The 20,228-nt window shown below is 39.7% G+C and overlaps 1 protein-coding gene and 1 long non-coding RNA gene across 23 annotated transcripts in view; one reads left to right on the forward strand and one right to left on the reverse strand.

The window, feature by feature from the left end:
• PDE10A (phosphodiesterase 10A) overlaps nucleotides 1-20,228 on the forward strand; it is a 186,784-nt gene that overhangs the window by 148,685 nt on the left and 17,871 nt on the right. For 15 of the 22 annotated variants that reach the window (XM_083434054.1, XM_083434059.1, XM_083434048.1 and 12 more), the window contains 8 exons: nucleotides 116-166; nucleotides 6,673-6,731; nucleotides 8,422-8,473; nucleotides 12,771-12,913; nucleotides 14,196-14,288; nucleotides 15,044-15,230; nucleotides 15,655-15,797; nucleotides 17,961-18,044. In XM_083434054.1, coding sequence (XP_083290180.1) covers nucleotides 116-166; nucleotides 6,673-6,731; nucleotides 8,422-8,473; nucleotides 12,771-12,913; nucleotides 14,196-14,288; nucleotides 15,044-15,230; nucleotides 15,655-15,797; nucleotides 17,961-18,044 — 812 coding nt within the window. Of the gene's footprint in view, nucleotides 1-115; nucleotides 167-6,651; nucleotides 6,732-8,421; nucleotides 8,474-12,770; nucleotides 12,914-14,195; nucleotides 14,289-15,043; nucleotides 15,231-15,654; nucleotides 15,798-17,960; nucleotides 18,045-20,228 lie in introns of all 22 variants that reach the window. The other 7 variants (XM_083434053.1, XM_083434067.1, XM_083434046.1 and 4 more) reach the window with 1 other exon arrangement.
• On the reverse strand, nucleotides 8,491-20,222 carry LOC310674717. Its single transcript, XR_014509732.1, has 3 exons — nucleotides 18,769-20,222; nucleotides 12,132-12,282; nucleotides 8,491-10,113 (listed from the first exon to the last, which is right to left on the reverse strand). It is a non-coding gene; the product is annotated as an uncharacterized lncRNA (long non-coding RNA).

Here is a 20,228-nt window from a genome sequence, read left to right on the forward strand (position 1 = left end):
CCAATTATGTTACTGCCAGCTGTCGCCAGTGGAGGACTCAGAAATGGGGCATTGCAGGAGCAGAGTGGCTGGTCACTAATACAGCTCAGGAAATAAGCATTTTCTTTTGTTTCAGGTTGCAACAGCGAATCTTGCATGGGCTTCTGTAGCAATACATCAAGTAGAGGTAAGACCATGGAAAAAGTTTTTGTTTTTTTTAGGAAAGCAGTAAACAGATTCTAGGAATATAAAACATGATCAATCAGCTTTGTAATATCTGATTGATGTAAACTGTTTGACAACGTAATCAAGTTATATTTCATTATCTGTATTTCAAAAGGGTGTACAGATAACTTGCAACTTATGTGCATTTAATTTATGTACATTCAGCTTTACGCGCTTGGCAAATTAGGGGGCAGGTATCCAGGAAAAGGGTTTCAGCAATTCCATCTGCCGTTGAGACCAATTTGTATTGACTACATGCAATTTTGGCTTTAGGTGCTATCCCTGGAATGTAACCCCAGCATAAATTGAGAGTCATTCAATTACTTAATAATTACTTTTTGACTTGAACCCAGTTCACATCAAGCTCTCACCACACGAGATGCAAGTTTGGATGTGGACAAGTCAAAACATACATTTCTATGAGCATGACATGTGTGTGTCCTAAAGTTCAGTTTGAGCCTCCATTTCCCCAAGACCCACCCAATACTTAAAAAAAATATTTTGGGTGATAGCCAGTGTTAGCCATACTCAGAGTAGACCCAAGGATATATGTTATTGCAATCCATTGATTTCTGTGTGTCGAATCTGAGTATGAAATCCTCCAGATTCAGAGTCTTACGCTGGGATGGGGAACTTTTTCTGGCTGGTGGGCCAGATCTTTTATCTGCCAACTGCTTGTGGGACAACTTAAAAATCCCACAATGTTTTATTGATTTGAAATGAATGGTACAACAGTCAACATAACAGATGGCAATGTATATATATAGCCAACAGGTACAACCAGGAGAAATTCGCAAAGTCAGTTAACATGCACCTTTAACATAAAGTTTTTACAGTACTGCAAGAAATATCCCCTCCATAATGTAAAGTGTGTTGCCAGAATTTGATAGGAAGTATTGTTCCTGTTAATAAAGCTAGGTTCTGGTGGGTCAAAACTGAGATGTGGGCAGGGTCGTTGTCTGTCCGTCAGACAATCTGACATAGTGACATCAGGTGATGCTGTGCTTTGAAGCCCCACTTTTCAGGACTTCAAAGAGCAGCCCTTTGCAAGCAGCCCTGTTCTGCTCCTTAAACCTCCCAAAAATTGGAGGTTTAAAGAGTTTAAATTGTAGGTGGGTAATTCCATAGTAACTAACATAACATTGTAAACTTATTTATATAACATTATTTGGGTTAGCTAATATTATTTGAACTAAAATCAACATTCAACTCTTTGTGTGCTTACTGGGATGATTTTCCCTACTAAAATAATCAAGAAGCCAGGAAAATAATGGTAGATGCTGCTGCTAAAAGGTTTTCTGGCAAATGAGCTGTGGCCATCATAGAATCATAGAATCATGGAGTTGAAAGGGATCCAAGGGTCATCTAGTCCAACCCCATGCAATGCAGGAATCTCAGCTAAAGCATCCGTGACAGATGGCCATCCAACCTCTGTTTATAAACCTCCAAGGAAGAAGAGTCCACCACCTCTTGTGGGAGTCTGTTCCACTGCAGAACAGCTCTTACTGTCAGAAAGTTTTTTCTGAATGTTTTGTCAGAATCTCCTTTCTTGCAACTTGAAGCCATTGGTTTGAGTCCTACCGTCCAGAGCAGGAGAAAACAAGCATGCTCCATGTGACAGCCCTTAAAATATTTGAAGATGGCTATCATATTTTCTCTCAGTCTTCTCTTTTCCAGGCTAAACATACCCAGCTCCTTCAAGCGCTTCTCATAAGGCTTAGTTTCCAGACTCTTGATCATCTTGGTTGCCCTCCTCTGTACATGTTCTAACTAGTCAACATCCATCTTAAATTGTGGTGCCCAGAATTGGACATAGTATTCCAAGTATGGCCTGACTAAGGCAGAATAAAGTGGTACTATTACTTCCCTTGATCTGGACAATATACTTTTGTTGATGCAGCCTAGAATAGCATTAGCATTTTTTGCTGCTGCATCACACTGTTGACTCATGTTAAGCTTATGGTCCACCAAGACCACTAGATCCTTTTCACCTTTACAGTGGTACTTCGGGTTACATACGCTTCAGGTTACAGACTCTGCTAACCCAGAAATAATACCTCAGGTTAAGAACTTTGCTTCAGGATGAGAACAGAAATCGTGCTCCGGTGGCATGGCAGCAGCAAGAGGCCCCATTAGCTAAAGTGGTGCTTCAGGTTAAGAACAGTTTCAGGTTAAGAACGGACCTCCGGAACGAATTAAGTACTTAACCCAAGGTATCAGTGTACTGCTAGTAAGCCAGGTCTCCTCCATCTTATATTTGTGCATCTGGTTCTTTCTGCCTAAGTGCAGAACATTACATTTGTCCCTATTGAAATTCATTTTGTTAGCTTGCACCCAGTTCTCCAATCTGTTCAGGTCATTTTGAATTCTGATTCTGCCTTCTGCGGCATTAGCTACCCCTTCCAGTTTGGTGTCATCTGCAGATTTGATGAGTATCCCCTCGGTTCCTTTATCCAAGTAATTTATAAAGACATTAAAAAAAACAATGGGCCCAGGACAGAACCCTGTGGCACCCCACTTGTCACATTTTTCCAGGATGACAAAGAACCATTAATGAATATTCTTTGGGTTCGGTCAGTCAACCAGCTATGAATCCACCTAACATTTACCTTGTTCAACCCACATTTTACCGGCTTCCTTGCGAGAATATCATGGGGGACTTTGTTAAAAAGCCTTACTGAAATCAAGATACACTATGTCCACAGCATCTCCCTGATCCACCAAGTTTGTAATTCCACCAAAAGAAAGAAAAAGAAAGAAAGAAATCTGATTGGTCTGGCATGACTTCTTTTTGAGAAACCCATGCTGGGGCTTAGTAATCACATCATCCTTTTCTAAATGCTCAGGTATCGATGTCAAGCTCACTGGTCAGTAGTTACCTGGGTATTCCCCCCCCCCTTTTGAAGATGGGGACAACATTTGCCTGCCTCCAGTCTGTAGGGACATCGCCTGTTCTCCAAGAATTCTCAAAAATAATAGACAAAGCTCCTTTAGTACCCTTGGATGCATCAGGCCCTGGAGATTTGAATTCATTTAAAGTAGCTAGGTGTTCCCTTACTACCTCTTTTCCTATCTTGGGCTGCAGCTCCCTCCTTACATCATTTATTCTGTTCTCACCAGGTTGGGCATCGCTTTCCTTTTGGGTGAAGACAGAGGCAAAGTAGGTGTTGAGTAGTTCCGCCTTTTCTCTCACCCAATAGCATTTCTCCGTCTTCCCCACACAGAGGACCCACCACTTGCTTGTTCTTCTTACTTTGGACATAGCAGAAGAAACCTTTATAATTATTTTTAACCTCTTTTGCAAGCCTGAACTCATTCTGAGCTTTAGCCAGCCTGACTTCTCCCCTGCAGCTGTTGGCTATTTATGTATACTCCTCCCTTGTGATTTCCCCTTTCTTTCATTTCTTATAAATGCCCTTCTTAACTCTCAGCTCATCTGTATGCTCCTTATGCAGCCACACCGGTTTCCTTAGATGCTTCCCACTTTTCTTTCTTCTTGGTATTGTCTACATTTGGGCCTTCAATATTTCTCCTTTTAGAAACTCCCATCCTTCTTGGACTCCCTTCTCATTAAGTATTTCTGAGCACAGGATCACACCCAGTAGCTCCTTCAGCTTTTTGAAATTGGCCTTCTAAAAGTCCAGAGTGCGTGTCTGACTACACTCAGTTTCCCCTTGCCTCTGTATCCTGAAACCCAGGGGAACATGATCACTTCCTCCCAAGTTTCCGAGCACTTCCACTTCATTGATCAATTTCCCCCTGTTGGTGAGAACCAGGTCCAAGATCTCTTTGTTGGTGACAATTCACTGTCTCACGCACAAATGCCTTATAGCAAGACCCTGTGAAAATGACACTTTATTGTGCATTTGCTGAAGGTCAGCAGCAAGTCCATATGAGAAGTTGTAATGCCCATTGGAATTTAAACTTGGCTGTGGAAACCCCTCGTGATCCCCCCCCTTTCAACCAACTTTTATATTTATTTGTAGGGAAGACAAATGTTAACGAAGTCCTTTTTGTGTTTTAAAGAAGAGGATTCTATATTCATGAACATAATATTGCCAGCACCTGGTCAACAAATTTTCTTTTCAATTTCCCTCAAACTCAACAACAACAAAGTTGCCCAGTTGGCACCAGTGCTTCAGTGGCTGTTTCTGCTTCAGTGCTTTCCTTCAGAATAATTACATTTACCATAGGGGCATCATCCCCTTTGTCTCTTCAGTTTAAAATATTTGAAAAACCCCCACAAACATTTACACTTCTGTTCAAAACTGCCTTTAGCCTTTTATAGGGTTGTACTGTTAACCTGAGGCTCAGCAAGAGGCCTTTGGTTCCTGAGGAGAATACCTGAAGGTATAGATGAGCCTGGTTATTCAGTTCAGTTTAGCTAGGGAGATGAATCAGAATAAGACTGGCTCCTTGATAAATCTGAGAGGAAGCTGGTAGAAGCTTCTTCATGCTTCAAGAAAGCGGGTGAAGTGGGGAGTTTAGTAGAGAAATGCCAGTTCTGCCTTTTCTAAACCACACCCAGATTGAAGTTACTTAGAAAGTTTAAACATACAATTATATTACCTATCTTCTAAAAGCATTAACATATGTCCACCTTCCCCTTGTCTGACTTGTCTTTCAGAGGGTAAGCTTCTTGAGGGTCGGGACCTGTCTCTTTTTGTAAAACTCTGTAAGGTGCCCTGCATTGATGGTATGGTACAAATAATAAGGCCTAATAATTATTAAACTCTTAGGAAAACAATTATGACAACCCTAAAATGGGATTTAAGTGACAAAATCACAACACATATATTCTATATAAGTTGTGCACATTGTGGTGTTATGTTGCTTGTAGGAATTGCTGCACATAAAACATCTGATAGGTAACATCTCAGCACATTTTCTTGATGTTAACATCTTAAGGAAGAGCATAAAGTTATTGTCATTTGTTGACGGAGGAGGGAGTATGTGTTCTTCTGACTACATACCCAACCAATATAGGTTTTATTGATTTAAGTTCATCTGATTTTATTCAGTGCATGAAGTTTCTTCTCAGTTGAGAAGAGAATGAGAAAGCAAAACTGTCAGTACAATAAAAAGGTCATTAACCTATTGTCTATTTTCTTGGAGAGGTCTTTAACTGAATATTAGAAAAAAAAATGAGAGAAATTCTGAGTCATCTTGCATGTCATGTTTCTGGTTGTTTTACTCACATGTAAAATGCCATTTTTAAAAACTGTTGTCAGGTGATGAAATTTTGGAAAACTATCTTTAAAATGATATAGAACATGTTAACTACATATGAAAATGAAAGATAGGTCTGTAAGTTGACATTGTCATGGAATTACCCAAGTTTAAAGAGCAGGGCAGGCTGTTTGCAAAGGACTTTCAAGCAGCCCCTTCTGCTCTTTGAACCTCTGGCTTTCAGAGATTCAAAGAGCAGTGTTGGAAGAACAAAACAGATTCCGTTGAGCAAGGTGCTCTCCCACTGCACATTGGTTGATGGGCAAGTGGAAGTGTGCCTTGCACCAGCAAAGGAAAAACCGGAAACTCACTTTAAGTTCCTGTTTGTCCCTTTAAGCACTGCCCATACCAGCCTCACACCTGATGTCATATATGATTTCAGATGCAGGGCAGATAGGTATGACTTCTCCAGAATGGCTGCACAAACTAAATGGGGAGATTTGGCAGGTCATGCTAGTGTTTCCCCACACCTAGTCTTTGCTTAATCATGAACTTAGCTCTCTGCCACTGAATCAGTGAGATTTAAAAACCCAAATGGTTCTTAACCCTCACAAGTGCTTTCCTCTTAGGGACAATCAAAATCCTTTGCCTGCACCATGAAAACTTCTGTAACTCACTTTTCTGCCCAGCTACTTCCACCAGTTTAGTATATATATATATATTTATAAAATCCTCCAAACTCAGTTTTTTTAAAATCTAACCAAATCTGAGAGAGCTACCATGAACTTGGCAATGGTGGTAAGTGATGTAGGCCTGAGTCTGCCTCTTTCTTTTAAGAACACAGAACATGTACATACTACTCAGCCAAAGGATTTGCTAGAAAATAATATAGCTTATTTACCTCAGTTATTGCTTGTCTTAGATGTTGTTTATATAAGATGAGTAAATGGGGGGAAAGACAATCTTCCTTAGGCAGAAAATTGAACACTTTACCTGTCTGATCAGGTTAGTAGGACTGACTGTGAGCTGGTATCCTAGGTTTCTGCATCCAGAGTTTATATGCAGAGGAGGGCACAAACAGTAAAGTCTTCAGGCTCACAGTGTAAGAGCTGCCATTTTAGACAATTAGAAAAATACAATAAATCCGAGTTAGCATATCTGTAAACACAATAAATCTAAAGCTAAAGATGTGTATATATATGTGTATATATATATAATTTTAGATAGCATGTATACTCCATACTTTTGAATGTAACCTTTTGCTTATATAAGCAATAGTATTTCAAATGTTCTGGTCAGGTATCGAAGGGCCTCGCTAAGCAGACTGAACTGAATGACTTCCTGCTTGACGTTTCAAAGTAAGTCACACTTACAACTCATTCTCAGTTAGTTGCATGAAATATGTGTGATGGAGAATCATGGAAGGTAGTTAGCAAATGTCATGTCTTGTTAGTGCCCTTAGTATATTACCAGCTGGTATAGAAAGATAAGCACTGAAATCTTATGCACACTTACATGGAAGTAAGTCCCATTGAACTCAGTGGAACTTACTTCTGAGTAGGAATGCATAAGACTACGTGTAAACTATGGCGGAAGAAACATTAATTCTAACTTGTTATTTATCCTGGTTTCAGTAACGGAGTGCATCTATCTGCAAAAGTCTTAGCAATAAATAAATAAATTGTACATAAACAGCAGGAAAATATAAATTCTTCATAAGAATGATTTTGTGCACTATGTTACTCTTGTGGAAAGCAAATGTATGCATTCGGCATTGACCTCAGGATGTTTTCTACAAGGTTTAGGAATGGATGTTAAATGATGACAGTTCTTACCCAGACAGAAAGACTGTCTTATATTTCTTCTTTCTTATCAGTCTGAATGTCACACAAAAAGGTACACAATTTTTGGAATAATATCTGCCTCTTGGAAATAATGAAATCTAATGGCCAACGATGCTTGAGAATGTGGAACATTCAAAGCATCTTTTGTTAATACATCTGGTGCTTATCTGTTAGTGACTTTGGGTGCCTGGGACAGCTACTATATATTAATCAGGGAGAGAGAGCTGCTGTAGTAGCTTGTGGAAGCAAGGTCAGCTTGTTTTTCTAGTCATGCTGGCTTTAGGCGGGAATATTTGCTGGTGTGCTCACAGAACCAGGTATAGAGAAGACTGCTGTCAGTGTCCTGCTGCCAGTGCAAAGAGGAAGAGGATATTAAAAATGAAATAAACATTGCCTATATTATTGTACTAAAAAAAAGTCATTTAGAGGTGGTGTAATTTGAGAAAAAATATGTTATAATAAGCCCAGCACATGGAAATTGCTGAAGGCAGCTAAAGCAGTTTCTTTGGCAAGATGAAAGAAGATGGATAACCTGGTCAAGTGGAGCTTATATGGGTGAAATGTTAAAAAGAATCACTAATGTCTGACTATCATCTTATCTACTGGATTGTATGATTATACATCTGTTCTGAACCTTTGCTTAATTGAAGGATCCCCCATCCAGTCTGGTGCAGAAGTTGGAATTTGCAGCTTAGGCAAGAGAGATCTGGGTTCAATTCCCTGTTCACTTAGTTACCGCCTTACCTTTTAGTTTACATCATAGGATTGTTGTAGGGGCAACATTTTTGCTGCTGTGAGCTTCTTGGAGGAAGAATAGGATACATATGCGATAGATAATTACCCCCATGTAGAACAAACAGATGATGGGTTGTTTGGCTTCGTCAGCACTGGCCATTTCTATAGCACTGCCAAAGATGACAAATGAAGTTTTCTGTTAGTTCTGTGTACATGGATCCAATCCAGTTTAGAATCTACCAGTAAAGCTCCAGTTGCCATATGTGGTCCTTGAAGGGGCACATAGGGCACAGTCGAGCAAGATGATCAATGCATACAAGCCTATGCAGGGAGAAGATTTATATGGTATGGTTTCATAAATAGATGATAACCTATTGTTTTATCAGTAAATGAAGACCAGCATGGGTTATTGTGGTAGTGAAATCTATAAATGATGTTATTAATAAGAACTTCACCTATTATTCTGCAGAACATATTTTGATAACATTGTCGCAATAGATGCTCTACTTGAAAATATCATGGTAATGTATCTTTTTCTCTAATGTTAACATTACATCTTACTTTTCAAGTCTTCCTCTTTGAAATCTAGTTTATATACTGTGTCCTGATTGTTTGTCTGTTTCAAATCAGTGCATGTTCAAAGTATTACTTTTTAGAAGAATTACATATAAATTATTTAAAAATTTGTGTAGTGCTATTGTAAAATAATTTGATTTGCTCATTGATATTTTTTCACTGCCATTACGTAGTAAGATCTCCAAGAGAATGTGAAGCAAGCAACCCTGGTGCTAATTGACAGTTGTTTAGCATGAATGTGTGAACATGCAGGTTCCTGGAAAGGAGGCTGCAGACGTCTTGTTCCAGTCCTACTGCTGCTGTGAGCTAAGGCATGGTTTGGCTTGGTGTGTTACCTGAACCTAGGCTCATGGTTTGTTTGGCAGAGACAAACTACGAACCACCAGGGGTTCATACACTGAACCAAGCCAAACTATGGCTTAGCTTCCAGTAGCAGGAGGACAAGAGGAAGAGCAAAGCAGCCACAATCTCCTCTCCAGGAGCCTGCACCTTTATGCTCTGCCATGGTTTGGCTTTATGTTAAGTGTGAACTGAGCTGGTGGCTTGTCAAATGCCACTTAAAGAGCTTTGGTAAACTTTATAGCTCACATTCTCAGGGCCAAACTACTTATGGTGCTTAATACATAACTTATAGTTGCATGGATCTTTAAAAAATAGTAAATAGGTGCTGCTGTGGGTCTAATCGGGGCAGACTGTGGGGAGGGCTGTTCTCCGCCACAATCTCCATGAAAATTCTCCCTTTGCCACCCAAATGCTACTAGTATCAGGAGGAAAACTTGGTTTCATTTTGAAAGGTTTTTGTGTAGAGCAAAACAGTTCCATTCTGTGTTCTGTCAAAACTCTGAATGTAGTCTATAATCTGCTCTGGGCATGCCACATTTCTTCGCATAGGCTCTGAACTTTCAATAGCAGGTGTGGAGAAAATTGTCACTGCCACATCCCTGCAACAGAGGCTTTGCCCATGAAAAGCCCTGGCCAGCCTGGGTATGTTTTTCCAAGGTAATATTTTAAAACCACAAGTCAAAGATCCAATCCTTAGGGAAATCCGTACTGAAAACTGAGTGTTCATGCCTACAGCTTGTTTCAGATTGCACGTAGCACCCCACCCCCTTCCAGGCTGCTAATGTCAAAAACACCACATTGTCATGTCAGAGGCCTCAGGTCATGCAAGTCACCAGCCTCAGGATGTCCACCTCAGATGCTCCAGAAACCATTAGTGATTTGTTATGGCAACAGTGACGGGTGGAAAATAGTGTTTGTGGATGAGATAAAGGGGCATAAATCAGATTGATAACATGTTGGCTCAGTTTAGTGTGTGTTTATTTGTCATATTGAGTGATACAGTTCTGTCCATGGCAGCTACCACAATGCACCTTTAAAGACCAAGTCATTAACAGTAGTTCCTTGAAAAATCAATCTTTCTTTTTTTTTAATCGGAAGGCTTTATTAATGATTATTTCATCTTAATATGCTAAATCTCAGCAATCCATAGTTATTTTAGGTTTTGTTGTTTGTCACGGAAATAAGTCATTTATTTTGAAGGGACGCTATACATGGAGCACAGCTGTGTTGCCTCACTGAGTAGCTGTAAGTGTAAGTTAGAAACAAGGTTGAAATCCATTCCTTAGAAGATAGGGAAGAAAACTGGTTCACAAGTCGTTTGAGCAGATTTGTCTGGGACTGCAACTCTGTGTGCACTTGAGAACTCACAACTGGGTAAACATAGACTTGAGCTGATGGGTGATCTAGAAGTTCTAGAATTTTTGCAAAGTGAGGTCCTCAGCTAAGAGCCATTAGAAAGTTAATCTTCAGCAGCAACTCACTAATTGCTGTTGGCTACTCTATGGCTCCAAGGGAGGAGAGGAAAGGGAAGATATCTTAGCTTCACCTCTCTGCCAGGACTGTGTGTGCCTTCATCCAAACAAAAAAATCTGTCTTAGTTGAATTGTACGAAGCCTGCACATTACATGGGAGATCTGTGACTGGAATGGTTTACGCTTTTTATATTGAATTGCACCTAGCAGGGTTTATAACTTTTCTCGAAGCAGTAGAGTTGGGGGAGAGGAGTTGTTCAACATTTTTCCTCTGTGCCATTTCCCCAGTTATCCCATGGTGTTCCAGAGAGTTCCTGTCTTGGCCCCTAAGCTGTTTTAACATCTTCATGAGATTGCTAGGTGAGGTTGTCCAAAGTTTTGGAGTGAAGTGCCAACAGCATACACTGAGGAAACTCAGTTCTATTCCTTCTAAGGCTTGGCCGTGTATCTTATTTTCACAGAACCGTTAATGTGCTGTGAAAGTGGGGTCAGGCATATTCAGTGGCTTCCAGGGGGAAGAACTTTTGGTTGGAGTGGGACTACCTTTTAAAGACAAGGTGCCCGAGGGTTTTTTCTTTTTCTTTTTTCCAGAAAAAATGCTTTGTTGCCGCTTCACGCGGTGGCTTGGCTGCCCTCAGCAGCCTAGTGGCGTTCCTTTTGTAATTTGGGACACAATGTCCCATGGGAATGACGTGTCCTGGTGCTTGTGACTGGAAAGAGGGCCTTTTCAGTGATGGTCCCCTAGTTGTGGAATGTCCTTCCTCTTCAGGTAAGGAAGGCACCAACGTTATTACTATTCAGAAGACAAAGCAAAACCATGGGTTTTAGTGAGTGGCCATTGATATTTTGACTGCCTTTGTGAAATCTTTTGCTGCTGTTCTGGTTTTATCTAATTGAATGGCTACACAGCATTTTCCTTGTTCTCCTATTTATTCATTGTTTTGATGCTTCTTTTGATTGTTGTACTTTTTCGTAAACTGTTTTGGACAGGAATTAATATGAAAGTGGCCTAAAACAGTTTTAAATGCAGAGAAACAGCAGCTAGGCATAAAAACTCACTTTCAACATAGACCTTCCCTGAGGATCTGCTTTCTGACTTGTGTTTTATATATTACTTGGGGAAACAATGGTATAATTCACTAGTAGTACAAAACCTGGAGATGAGATATATAGCTAGATAGTATTTCTCTCTGAAAAAAATGCTTTTATGCTCTTCAAATTGACACTGATAACTTCTTTGAGTGGCCTAAAAGTAGACTCAGGTTCATGCCACAGTGGCCTGAATCAAAACATCTGTAAGCAAAGTTCTGCACATGGAAATCTGCTGCTTCCTGAAGGAAGAGACAATTTCCACCAATTCCCACCCCCACCAGCTCCTTGTGCCCTCCCCACAATCTTCTGTGGGGAGATAGGAATCCTTTCAAAATAGCATGGGAGGTGGCATAGAAGTGTGAAGAAGAATCAACAAAAAATGCCTTCCCCTAATTCCATGAATGAAAGCCTTTGCTTGATATGCACTCCATCTATTCACAGAAGTTCTTCTCCATATTGAACCCAATATATTTACTATTCTCTGGATAGTAATGTTAGAACCTCCCTGTGTTTTTGTCCAAATAAGATGCCTAAATGTAATAGAACTTTTAAAAATAAATAAACTAAAGCAGACTAAAATGACCAGAAGCTAGGATATCTTACAGACCCATAACTGCTACTTTTGAGTAGTTCAAGCTTATGGAAAACGTACCGGTTTTGTTCTCTACTAATAAACTTTAGAAGAGTCTTTATTTACCTCTAAATTCATCCCAGATTTTTAAATTTGTTTCGTGCTTCCTAAAGCACCTGTCTTTTCCTCTTGGAATCTTCCTTTCCCATTCTCCACAAACTCGAACATCCCAGGAGGTGCTTAAGGAAGAAGTTAATATTGAACACTTACTCCATCTCTATTGTCAAAAGAAGAAATAAATATATTTTAATTATTTTTATATAACAATATTTATATACCACTTAATGAAAATAATTCTTAAGTGGTTTCCATAAAATAATATAAAATGTTTATAGGAAAATTCAACAGACTTTAAAAGCATGTAGATACAATAAAATTATGATTATTTAAGTAAAATCAAGTTTTAAAAACAAATGTACCCAATAAAATTTCACATCTGGATAGGCTTGCATAAAGGATTTTTTTAAAGCAGACATCAATGACAATACAATGAAGCTTCAGGCTATTTTCATGAGTAGAGATAAATTATTACAATCAATGCACAAAAAGAAATATGTTACAAATTACTTAACTTTATAATTAAAGTAGCAACAACTATGCATTTTTATAGGGTTTATTAAAGTATAGTTAACTAACTTGTGAAATATAATACAGACGTTGTCTAAGCCCACTGTGATTAATTTTAGCTCTGTCCTTTTTCTGTAGATATATGCAAAAAACTTGGTGAATGCAGATCGTTGTGCGCTTTTCCAGGTAGATCACAAGAACAATGAATTATATTCAGATTTATTTGATATTGGGGAGGAACATGATGGAAAACCTGTCTTCAAGAAGACCAAAGAAATAAGGTAAGACTAGTGAGTTGACTATTCTTACATTCCAATATTAATCTGTTCCATTTCTGTGTATATTTACAGATACTTTAACAATTTTTGCCACACTGATATTATTCTCATGAGGATTTGCCTCTCCAGAAGTAGTTCTTCTGCAGGTGGCAACTGCAGTGCCATCAGAACAACATCTCTGATGCTATAACGTCATCATGAGTTTTGAATGACCACCTACCAATGAGGAGAGGAGAGGAGAGGAGAGGAGAAGAAATTCTTATGTGGTGAATTCCTGCGCTTTGGCCTGTGTTGACTTGTGTAGTCACACAAATCCAGAGTAGCTCAAGTTTTTTTTCTTCACCAAAAGTCAATCTCCTTCGCTGCTCTTCTGCAGTATAATTAGGGATTAGGCCTAATTATAGCTAGATGTTAACTGTGTTGTAGCTATGTTTTGTGGCTGCTATCTACCTGAAAGTTAAGAGGCAGTCCACCTTCCCAGGAAATGGCTTTAGCTATGTATTTTGGTCCCTGTTTAGGAGATGAATTAACTCTTTATCTACAAGAGAAGGATGTATGGAGTGTTAGGGGAGGAGCAGTACCTCTAGAGGGGGACACATTGTGCTCCTTCTGGGGTAGTTTGCCCACCTTTGGTCCCTGCCATGCACTCATCTCTCACCTGTAGCTCCTTGAAGCTGTCAGCATGTGACAGTGGCCAGACCCCTGGAACAGCTTTGACTGGCCAGCTAAACCAGGTGAGAGTAGTTGATGGGTCTGAAACCCTGGGTGAGATAGGGACTTGAGTGGACAAGACTAATAGTTGGTCCTGTTGTTGAGAAAATAGTTTGTGTATGTGTTGTAGAGGGAAATCAGGGGCAGTTGGGGCCACTGAGAAAGTACCTGGGAAAGTAGACTATCTAGAGGGAAAACTCTGGTCCTAAACCTCCACTGCCTTGCAATATACCTTTGGGAGATGAAAAGGCTATGGAGTAAACCCTACACAAATCCAGAGTGCAGTCCTTACCTATTGCTCTGCTTTTCTTGGACCACATCAGCGAGGCTGAGAGTGGGGTCTTGTCGTCTTGGTAACCCAGGACCTCCATACACACTGCCAGGCTTGTGCCCTGGAGAGGTCACTCCAGTGCTGCTAATGCAGCAGTTTGACTTCACCCCCAGAGGCGCACTCCATTGTCTCTTGAGACAAGACAGATGCCAATAACGGGAAGAGAAATTTAGCTGCTCAAATGTCATTTTCCTTATAAGCCTATTGCTTTAAGATGTGCATATCTCTTTATGTCCCATGCAGATTTTCTATTGAAAAAGGAATAGCTGGTCAGGTAGCAAGAACAGGTGAAATTCTCAACATTCCTGATGCCTATGCAGATCCACGTTTTAACAGGTAGGAATCTGATATGTCTACCACCCAAAAGAACTTGGCTGGTTAGCAGAACGGCAGCCCCTGCAAGTCCTGCAGCTAAGGTGTTGTGCTGGCAGTAGTTTGCCCCCCCAAAGCAACCTAGCTGATGTATTCTGCACCAGCTGCAACTTCCAGACCAACCTCAAGGGTAGCCACACAGAACAGATTTCAGTAGTCCCAGGTTACCTGTCCATTGGCAATTGTGCTCTAGCTGTCCTGATTCAGGAATGGCCATAACCTCTCTTACTGGTAAGCTGGTTAAAGACATTCACTCTTACCCACCAAAGAGACCTGCACCTCCATTGATAGAGCTGTATTGAGGAGCACCCCCAAACTACATACCTGCTCCATCAGGGAGAGTGCACCCCCTCTGCCCTACCATACCATCCACTATTAACTCCAACAAGCACTTCATGCACACTTGGCATCCCTTGCATATGGAGGTTTGAATTGGCTGGAATGCTTGTTGGGAATGGTGGCTAAATTATTTATCAGATAAATTATTTATTTATCTATCTATCAGAAAGTTCCTGGCTTCAGCCTCACATGTGTTATGAATTTACCAGGTTCTTCTAGCCTTTATCCTGTATTTGCAACATGGAGATGATAATATTAACATGACAGGCTTGTTGTAAGGATTACAACTAGATAACGCACATGAAATGGCTTTGAACATTATTGTTAGATCATGTCATGTTAAGAAAATGAATGTTCACCCTTTTCGTTTTTTCCTTCAGGGAGGTAGATCTCTACACAGGCTACACCACCAGGAATATTTTATGCATGCCTATTGTGAGCCGAGGAAGTGTAATAGGCGTCGTGCAGATGGTGAACAAACTAAGTGGATGTGCCTTCTCTAAAACTGATGAGAACAACTTTAAAATGTTTGCAGTCTTTTGTGCTTTAGCCTTACACTGTGCTAATGTAAGTTTTGTTCTGCAAAGATAGCCAAGTGCACAGAAAATGAAATTAATTAATTTTATAAATTTATATGATCCATTTTGGATTTGTATAGCAAAGTCAGTTGTACTAATTTAATTGTTAAGGGAGGTGTCAGAGATTAAACTGATTCAATTTTAAAGTTCTGCGATTAAGATTTGATTGTTAATAAAATGGTTACGATTAAGCTGATTCTATCATTTACAGCTTTGTTTAATTTTTTAAAAAAGTCTTCAAATTCACATGATAGTGACCATATCAATTTATTCTCTTTTAAAAGTATTCCTAATTATCCCTCAGAAATATCACCTCTGTGAAGCTAGACACAGATCTAAGTATTTGGTTTGAGAAAGAAAGTTTAGACTCCGTGCAAACAGCCATATCTTATATAATAAAATGCTTTATTTAGATGTACCACAAAGTTCGCCATTCAGAGTGTATCTACCGTGTTACTATGGAGAAGCTTTCCTATCACAGTGTTTGTACAGCAGAAGAATGGAAAAACCTCATGGACTGCAGACTCCCACCACAACTCTGCAAAGAAGTAGAACTGTATGTTTTTAATGTGATCTTTTTGATACAGAAGTAGGGTATTCCCCATGAACACTGGCAGCTTAGCAGCTGTTGAGATTATCAAAGAGCCACACTAGACATGGCAAATGCATCTTTTCAATGAATATTCAGGTTTTTCAAAATACAAATAGCATCAGCGTAAGGAGGGGAGGTTGATGATTAACTGGATTTGAGTAGGTGTGGAAGGTTAATGAATTCACCCCTTTCTGCCCCCCGCTTATAATAATGAGGAAAATCTGAAGCTAGTATATGCATTGGGAGGAAATCCCCCATTGGCAGCAGTTTAGGTCTACACCTGACCAGGGAGTTGATGAGAAAGGTTCTGTGGATAACACCATCAACCTCACATTATTATGGCCAGCAGAGAACACCCAATGAAGTGTATGACCTCACATGGGTATAGGGTCTGTAACACTCTGGGACAATCCTGTGGTTGTCATGGTGGCCATGCTTCATTAATCATTTATATAAACAGAGTGGTTACTTTCAGATCTAGCATATCTGCTGTGCAATACTGTGTTTCCAATGCACCTAAGTATTTTACTGAAGTCAGTGACAGGGAAATAAAACACCTGCTGCATTCAGCTATGAGGCAGGACTAATTGATAATAAAACAACTAGCAGTTCTGTCGTTATGAGCCGCAACATGAGATTATGAATATTGACTTCAGAAGAATATAACTTTAAGTAACATGATAAAGTGGAATTTTAAATGTTTGGATTGCATTATTTCGTTTTAGAATATTCACTACCACTCAGGTAGCATACAAATTTGTCATAATCAAAAATCCATTATCAGCAACATTATCATTTCCTTTCATTATTCTAATTAAACATTCATGTACCCAAAGGCTTATCTGTTACATCTAACAATCATAGTATTTTTTTCCAGAAACTTGAGAGGTATTTTTCCTTGTGAATATTTTTTCTCAGGGTACTCCCTAATGGGCTCTTCTTGGTCTAGGTAGTACAGCATCAAAGTTCTGGCAGCTGGTGCAGAGGTAAACCCAGTTGAGAACCACAAAACTTGCTGGAAAGAACTTGCATGTTAAATAGATCTTGTCCCCCCCCCCTTCAAATGAAATTGAACCAGTGTAACTTACATTCTACTTTATTGTGTTAATTATATGTAAGACCATAAGACTGTATTCAAGAGAAATTAACAATAAAATGCCTATCAAACATTTAATAATGAATACCTCAGGTAACAAAACCCCCAGGCATTCACCTGGACACAAATGGCATCCTGTAGTAAAAATCCTAAATGATTGACACAAAATACCTGTATCCTTTATAAGGATGGCAGAGAAGGAGGGGACCACACAAACTGCTGAGAAATGAAAGAAATGAAAGTCATAAACTGCAGCGCGACCCAGCAAATACAGCAACTGCCTTTCATTCTTAACTCAGCTGCCAAGAGTTCTCAAGTTAATTCTGTCTTCTACCAGGCCTGAGGCAAAATCTACCCATAATTCCACACCTCATTTGCAGGTAGAGAACTGAGAAGAGTCATTCTAGTGTCATTTCAACTGCCAAGATTCAACACTCCCCCTCAATAATTTGAGAGGCAGGGATTTAGCATACATAGGGGTAGCAAGGCTTCATCCTCTTTTTTTAAAAAAAAGGTTAAAAGCCACTGCTTATGGTGGCAGTTTTTGGCAGCAAAGCAGCAGAAGTGGAACTATGGCTGTCACAGCAACTAGATCTCCACTACTACTGCTGCAAATATTTTGAACCTGTTTTAAAAAGGGGGGAGGGAGCCTGCTGCCGCCATGATAAGCACTCCCCATAAACAGCACACAGTAATTCATGCCACCCACCCTGGGCTCCTTTAGCCCATTTCAAGGCTCACATATTTGTATTGAACAAAGCCTGAAGTGAGCAAAAGGAGCCCATCCCTGCTTTTTATTGGGAAACCTCTCAGAAAGCTGTTTGTGAAGTGATGTCAGGCACTGTCTTAAGAAGGATAGAGCCTTGAATTATTATACCAGAAGCTAGTGAGAATAAATCAGCACTTTTTGAGTTTGAAGTTAATGTTCAACAGAAGAGATTCTGGTGCAGAAAGCTTTTATCTGAACTAATAAGCATAATGTGCATCCAATAGTCTTTGGTTCTCTTAACTGTAAATTTCCTTCATAACAGATTCCACTTTGATATCACTCCTTATGAAGATTTCTGGGCATCCATTTTTATCTATATGATCCATCAGTCTTGTGGGTCAAGCTGGTATGAATTCATTTTTTTAACCTTTAATTTTACAACTGTTCATTCTGGTTTTTATATAGTAAATGTTTTATTTGATTACCATGAAATGATCTGGCTGTGTAGGATATAGGATTATGTAAAATACTGTATTTGAAAATACTGAAGCAGGAAAGAGGATTTGAGATCTGTACATGTCTATACTATACAGAAATAGTAATTGCCTCATACAGCAAATTGGGTTATTATAACATTATTAGAAACAATTTTGAGCTAGTAAAGTGCAGCTAAAACAGTTTAAAAGGGGAGAGGGAAGCTTCACCTTTGAAAGCATTTACTTACAACATAAAATATTTTACATAAAGGCTTTTTGAAATTTCTCCAGGATTTACAGTTTTTCCATTGGAAAATAAATAGATCGACCCCCTGCGAGTTTTTATTTATTTATTTCCCTAGAGCCTTCACATCTCTAAGTGTGAGCAAGGGCTGTTTCCTTATCTAAATCTCTAGAAGACTAAAGTGAAAGGGGCAGTTTTGGCTTGTGTAGATCTCCATGTGTGCCTCAGAGCCCTGCAGAGCTTTTGACTGGGAGAGTTGTCGTATCTTGTTCAGTTCTTCCCCCTCCCATGAAAAGTATTTATCGTCTTAATTTCATTATGTTTTGTGTTGTATCCTTTGTGTGTGTGTGTACACACACACAGTTATGCACCCACCTGGTTATATTTTAAACCAACATAAATATACTCACACTGAATTCTACTCACACTGGAGGAAGGGAGTGGGGAGGCCATATTCTCTGATTCCCCCTTCCCTCTGCAACGCCCTGCAAAGCACATCAGGACGGGGAGAGGGCCCTCCAGAGCAGCATGGTAGCTGGTGGAAGAAAGGTAAAATCCTCTCTGCTACATCCATCCTTCAGTGGAGAGCCTCTGTTCCATCTTGATTCCCTGAGAGAATTGAAAAGACAATGGAGTGGGAATTGTAGGTTCAACCCACAATTGTTTTTATAATGGGAAATCATGTTTATGCTTCTGAGTTTGGGGCTGCATTTCCCTCGGAATGTGTCAGTCATGCTTCTGGCACTGGATGCAGCAGTTAGGTGGGAAAGGGAGCTTGTTATGAGTTGGATATCCTGTTATATTTTTGGAATACTTCTACCTTGACTAATGTTACCAGAAGTTTCTGATGTTAGGCTAAACATTCTGCAAGCAGTATAATGTTTACCTGTATTTCTAGCTTCACTTTTGATTATTTATATTTTACAACTTCAGCCTGTCTTGTATCACAAGTATATCACAAGTTCTCGGAAGAATTGGACCTACAGATAATGGCCTGGTTCGCATGCCACACTAAGACAAACCCTGGCTTGGCTTAGTTCAAGTGTGTAGTTAGTGTGGAGAGAGCTAAATCAGGAGCCGAGGTTTGAATGGCATGCTAGGCATGCTAAGCCAAGCCATGGCTTAATGCAGTGTAACTGCAAAATTATCAGGAGAGAATGAAGATGCCACAATCTCCTCCCTGGAACTCAACCCATGGTTTAGGATGGTTTGAGTCAGGCCAATGCCACATTAAAAGTTTTCCTTGGACCTCTTTAACAGTTTTTTTCTGGAGGGAGCAGGGTGCTTACGTATGTAGTGGGGAGTTGGTGAAAAACCATGTACTATAATTTGGGCAATTGGAAGCACTTACTAGTAGGGCAAATCCACCATTGGAAATAGTCCACGTTATAAACATATAAAAGTTCATCTTTCACTTGCAAGTTTTCATAAAACCTGCATGGAAAGTTGTGCCTTCTTCAATGCAGGCATTTTTTTTTTTTAATGCATCAGTTAATCAACCTGTATATTAGGACAATGTGCATTTTTTCATGAATCCTGGTACAGGTTGCGATTATTGTCAGAAGGCCCTGTAATTTGAGTAGATGAATTTAAAGGTACAACTCAGTGTGGTTGTTTCTTTAAATATTGACTCGGCTTGCGATCACAAGCGTGCCTTCTTGGAAGCAAGTACTCCTGACACCAGTGGGGCTTCTCAATAAACATTCATATGGTTGAGGTGTAAGCCATAGATAGTGGCACTGTTTTAATGCTCTTAAAGCAGATTTTTCCGTTTTGAATTTTGCAATGTCTTAGTCAGATGTATTGTAACCATAGAGGCAAGGTAGTTCTATTTCCTGCCTTGTAAGTCTGCCCCATTTTGCACATGCAG

The sequence above is a fragment of the Podarcis tiliguerta genome, assembly GCF_965153285.1.
Source record: "Podarcis tiliguerta genome assembly, chromosome: 3".
Lineage (NCBI taxonomy): Eukaryota > Metazoa > Chordata > Lepidosauria > Squamata > Lacertidae > Podarcis > Podarcis tiliguerta.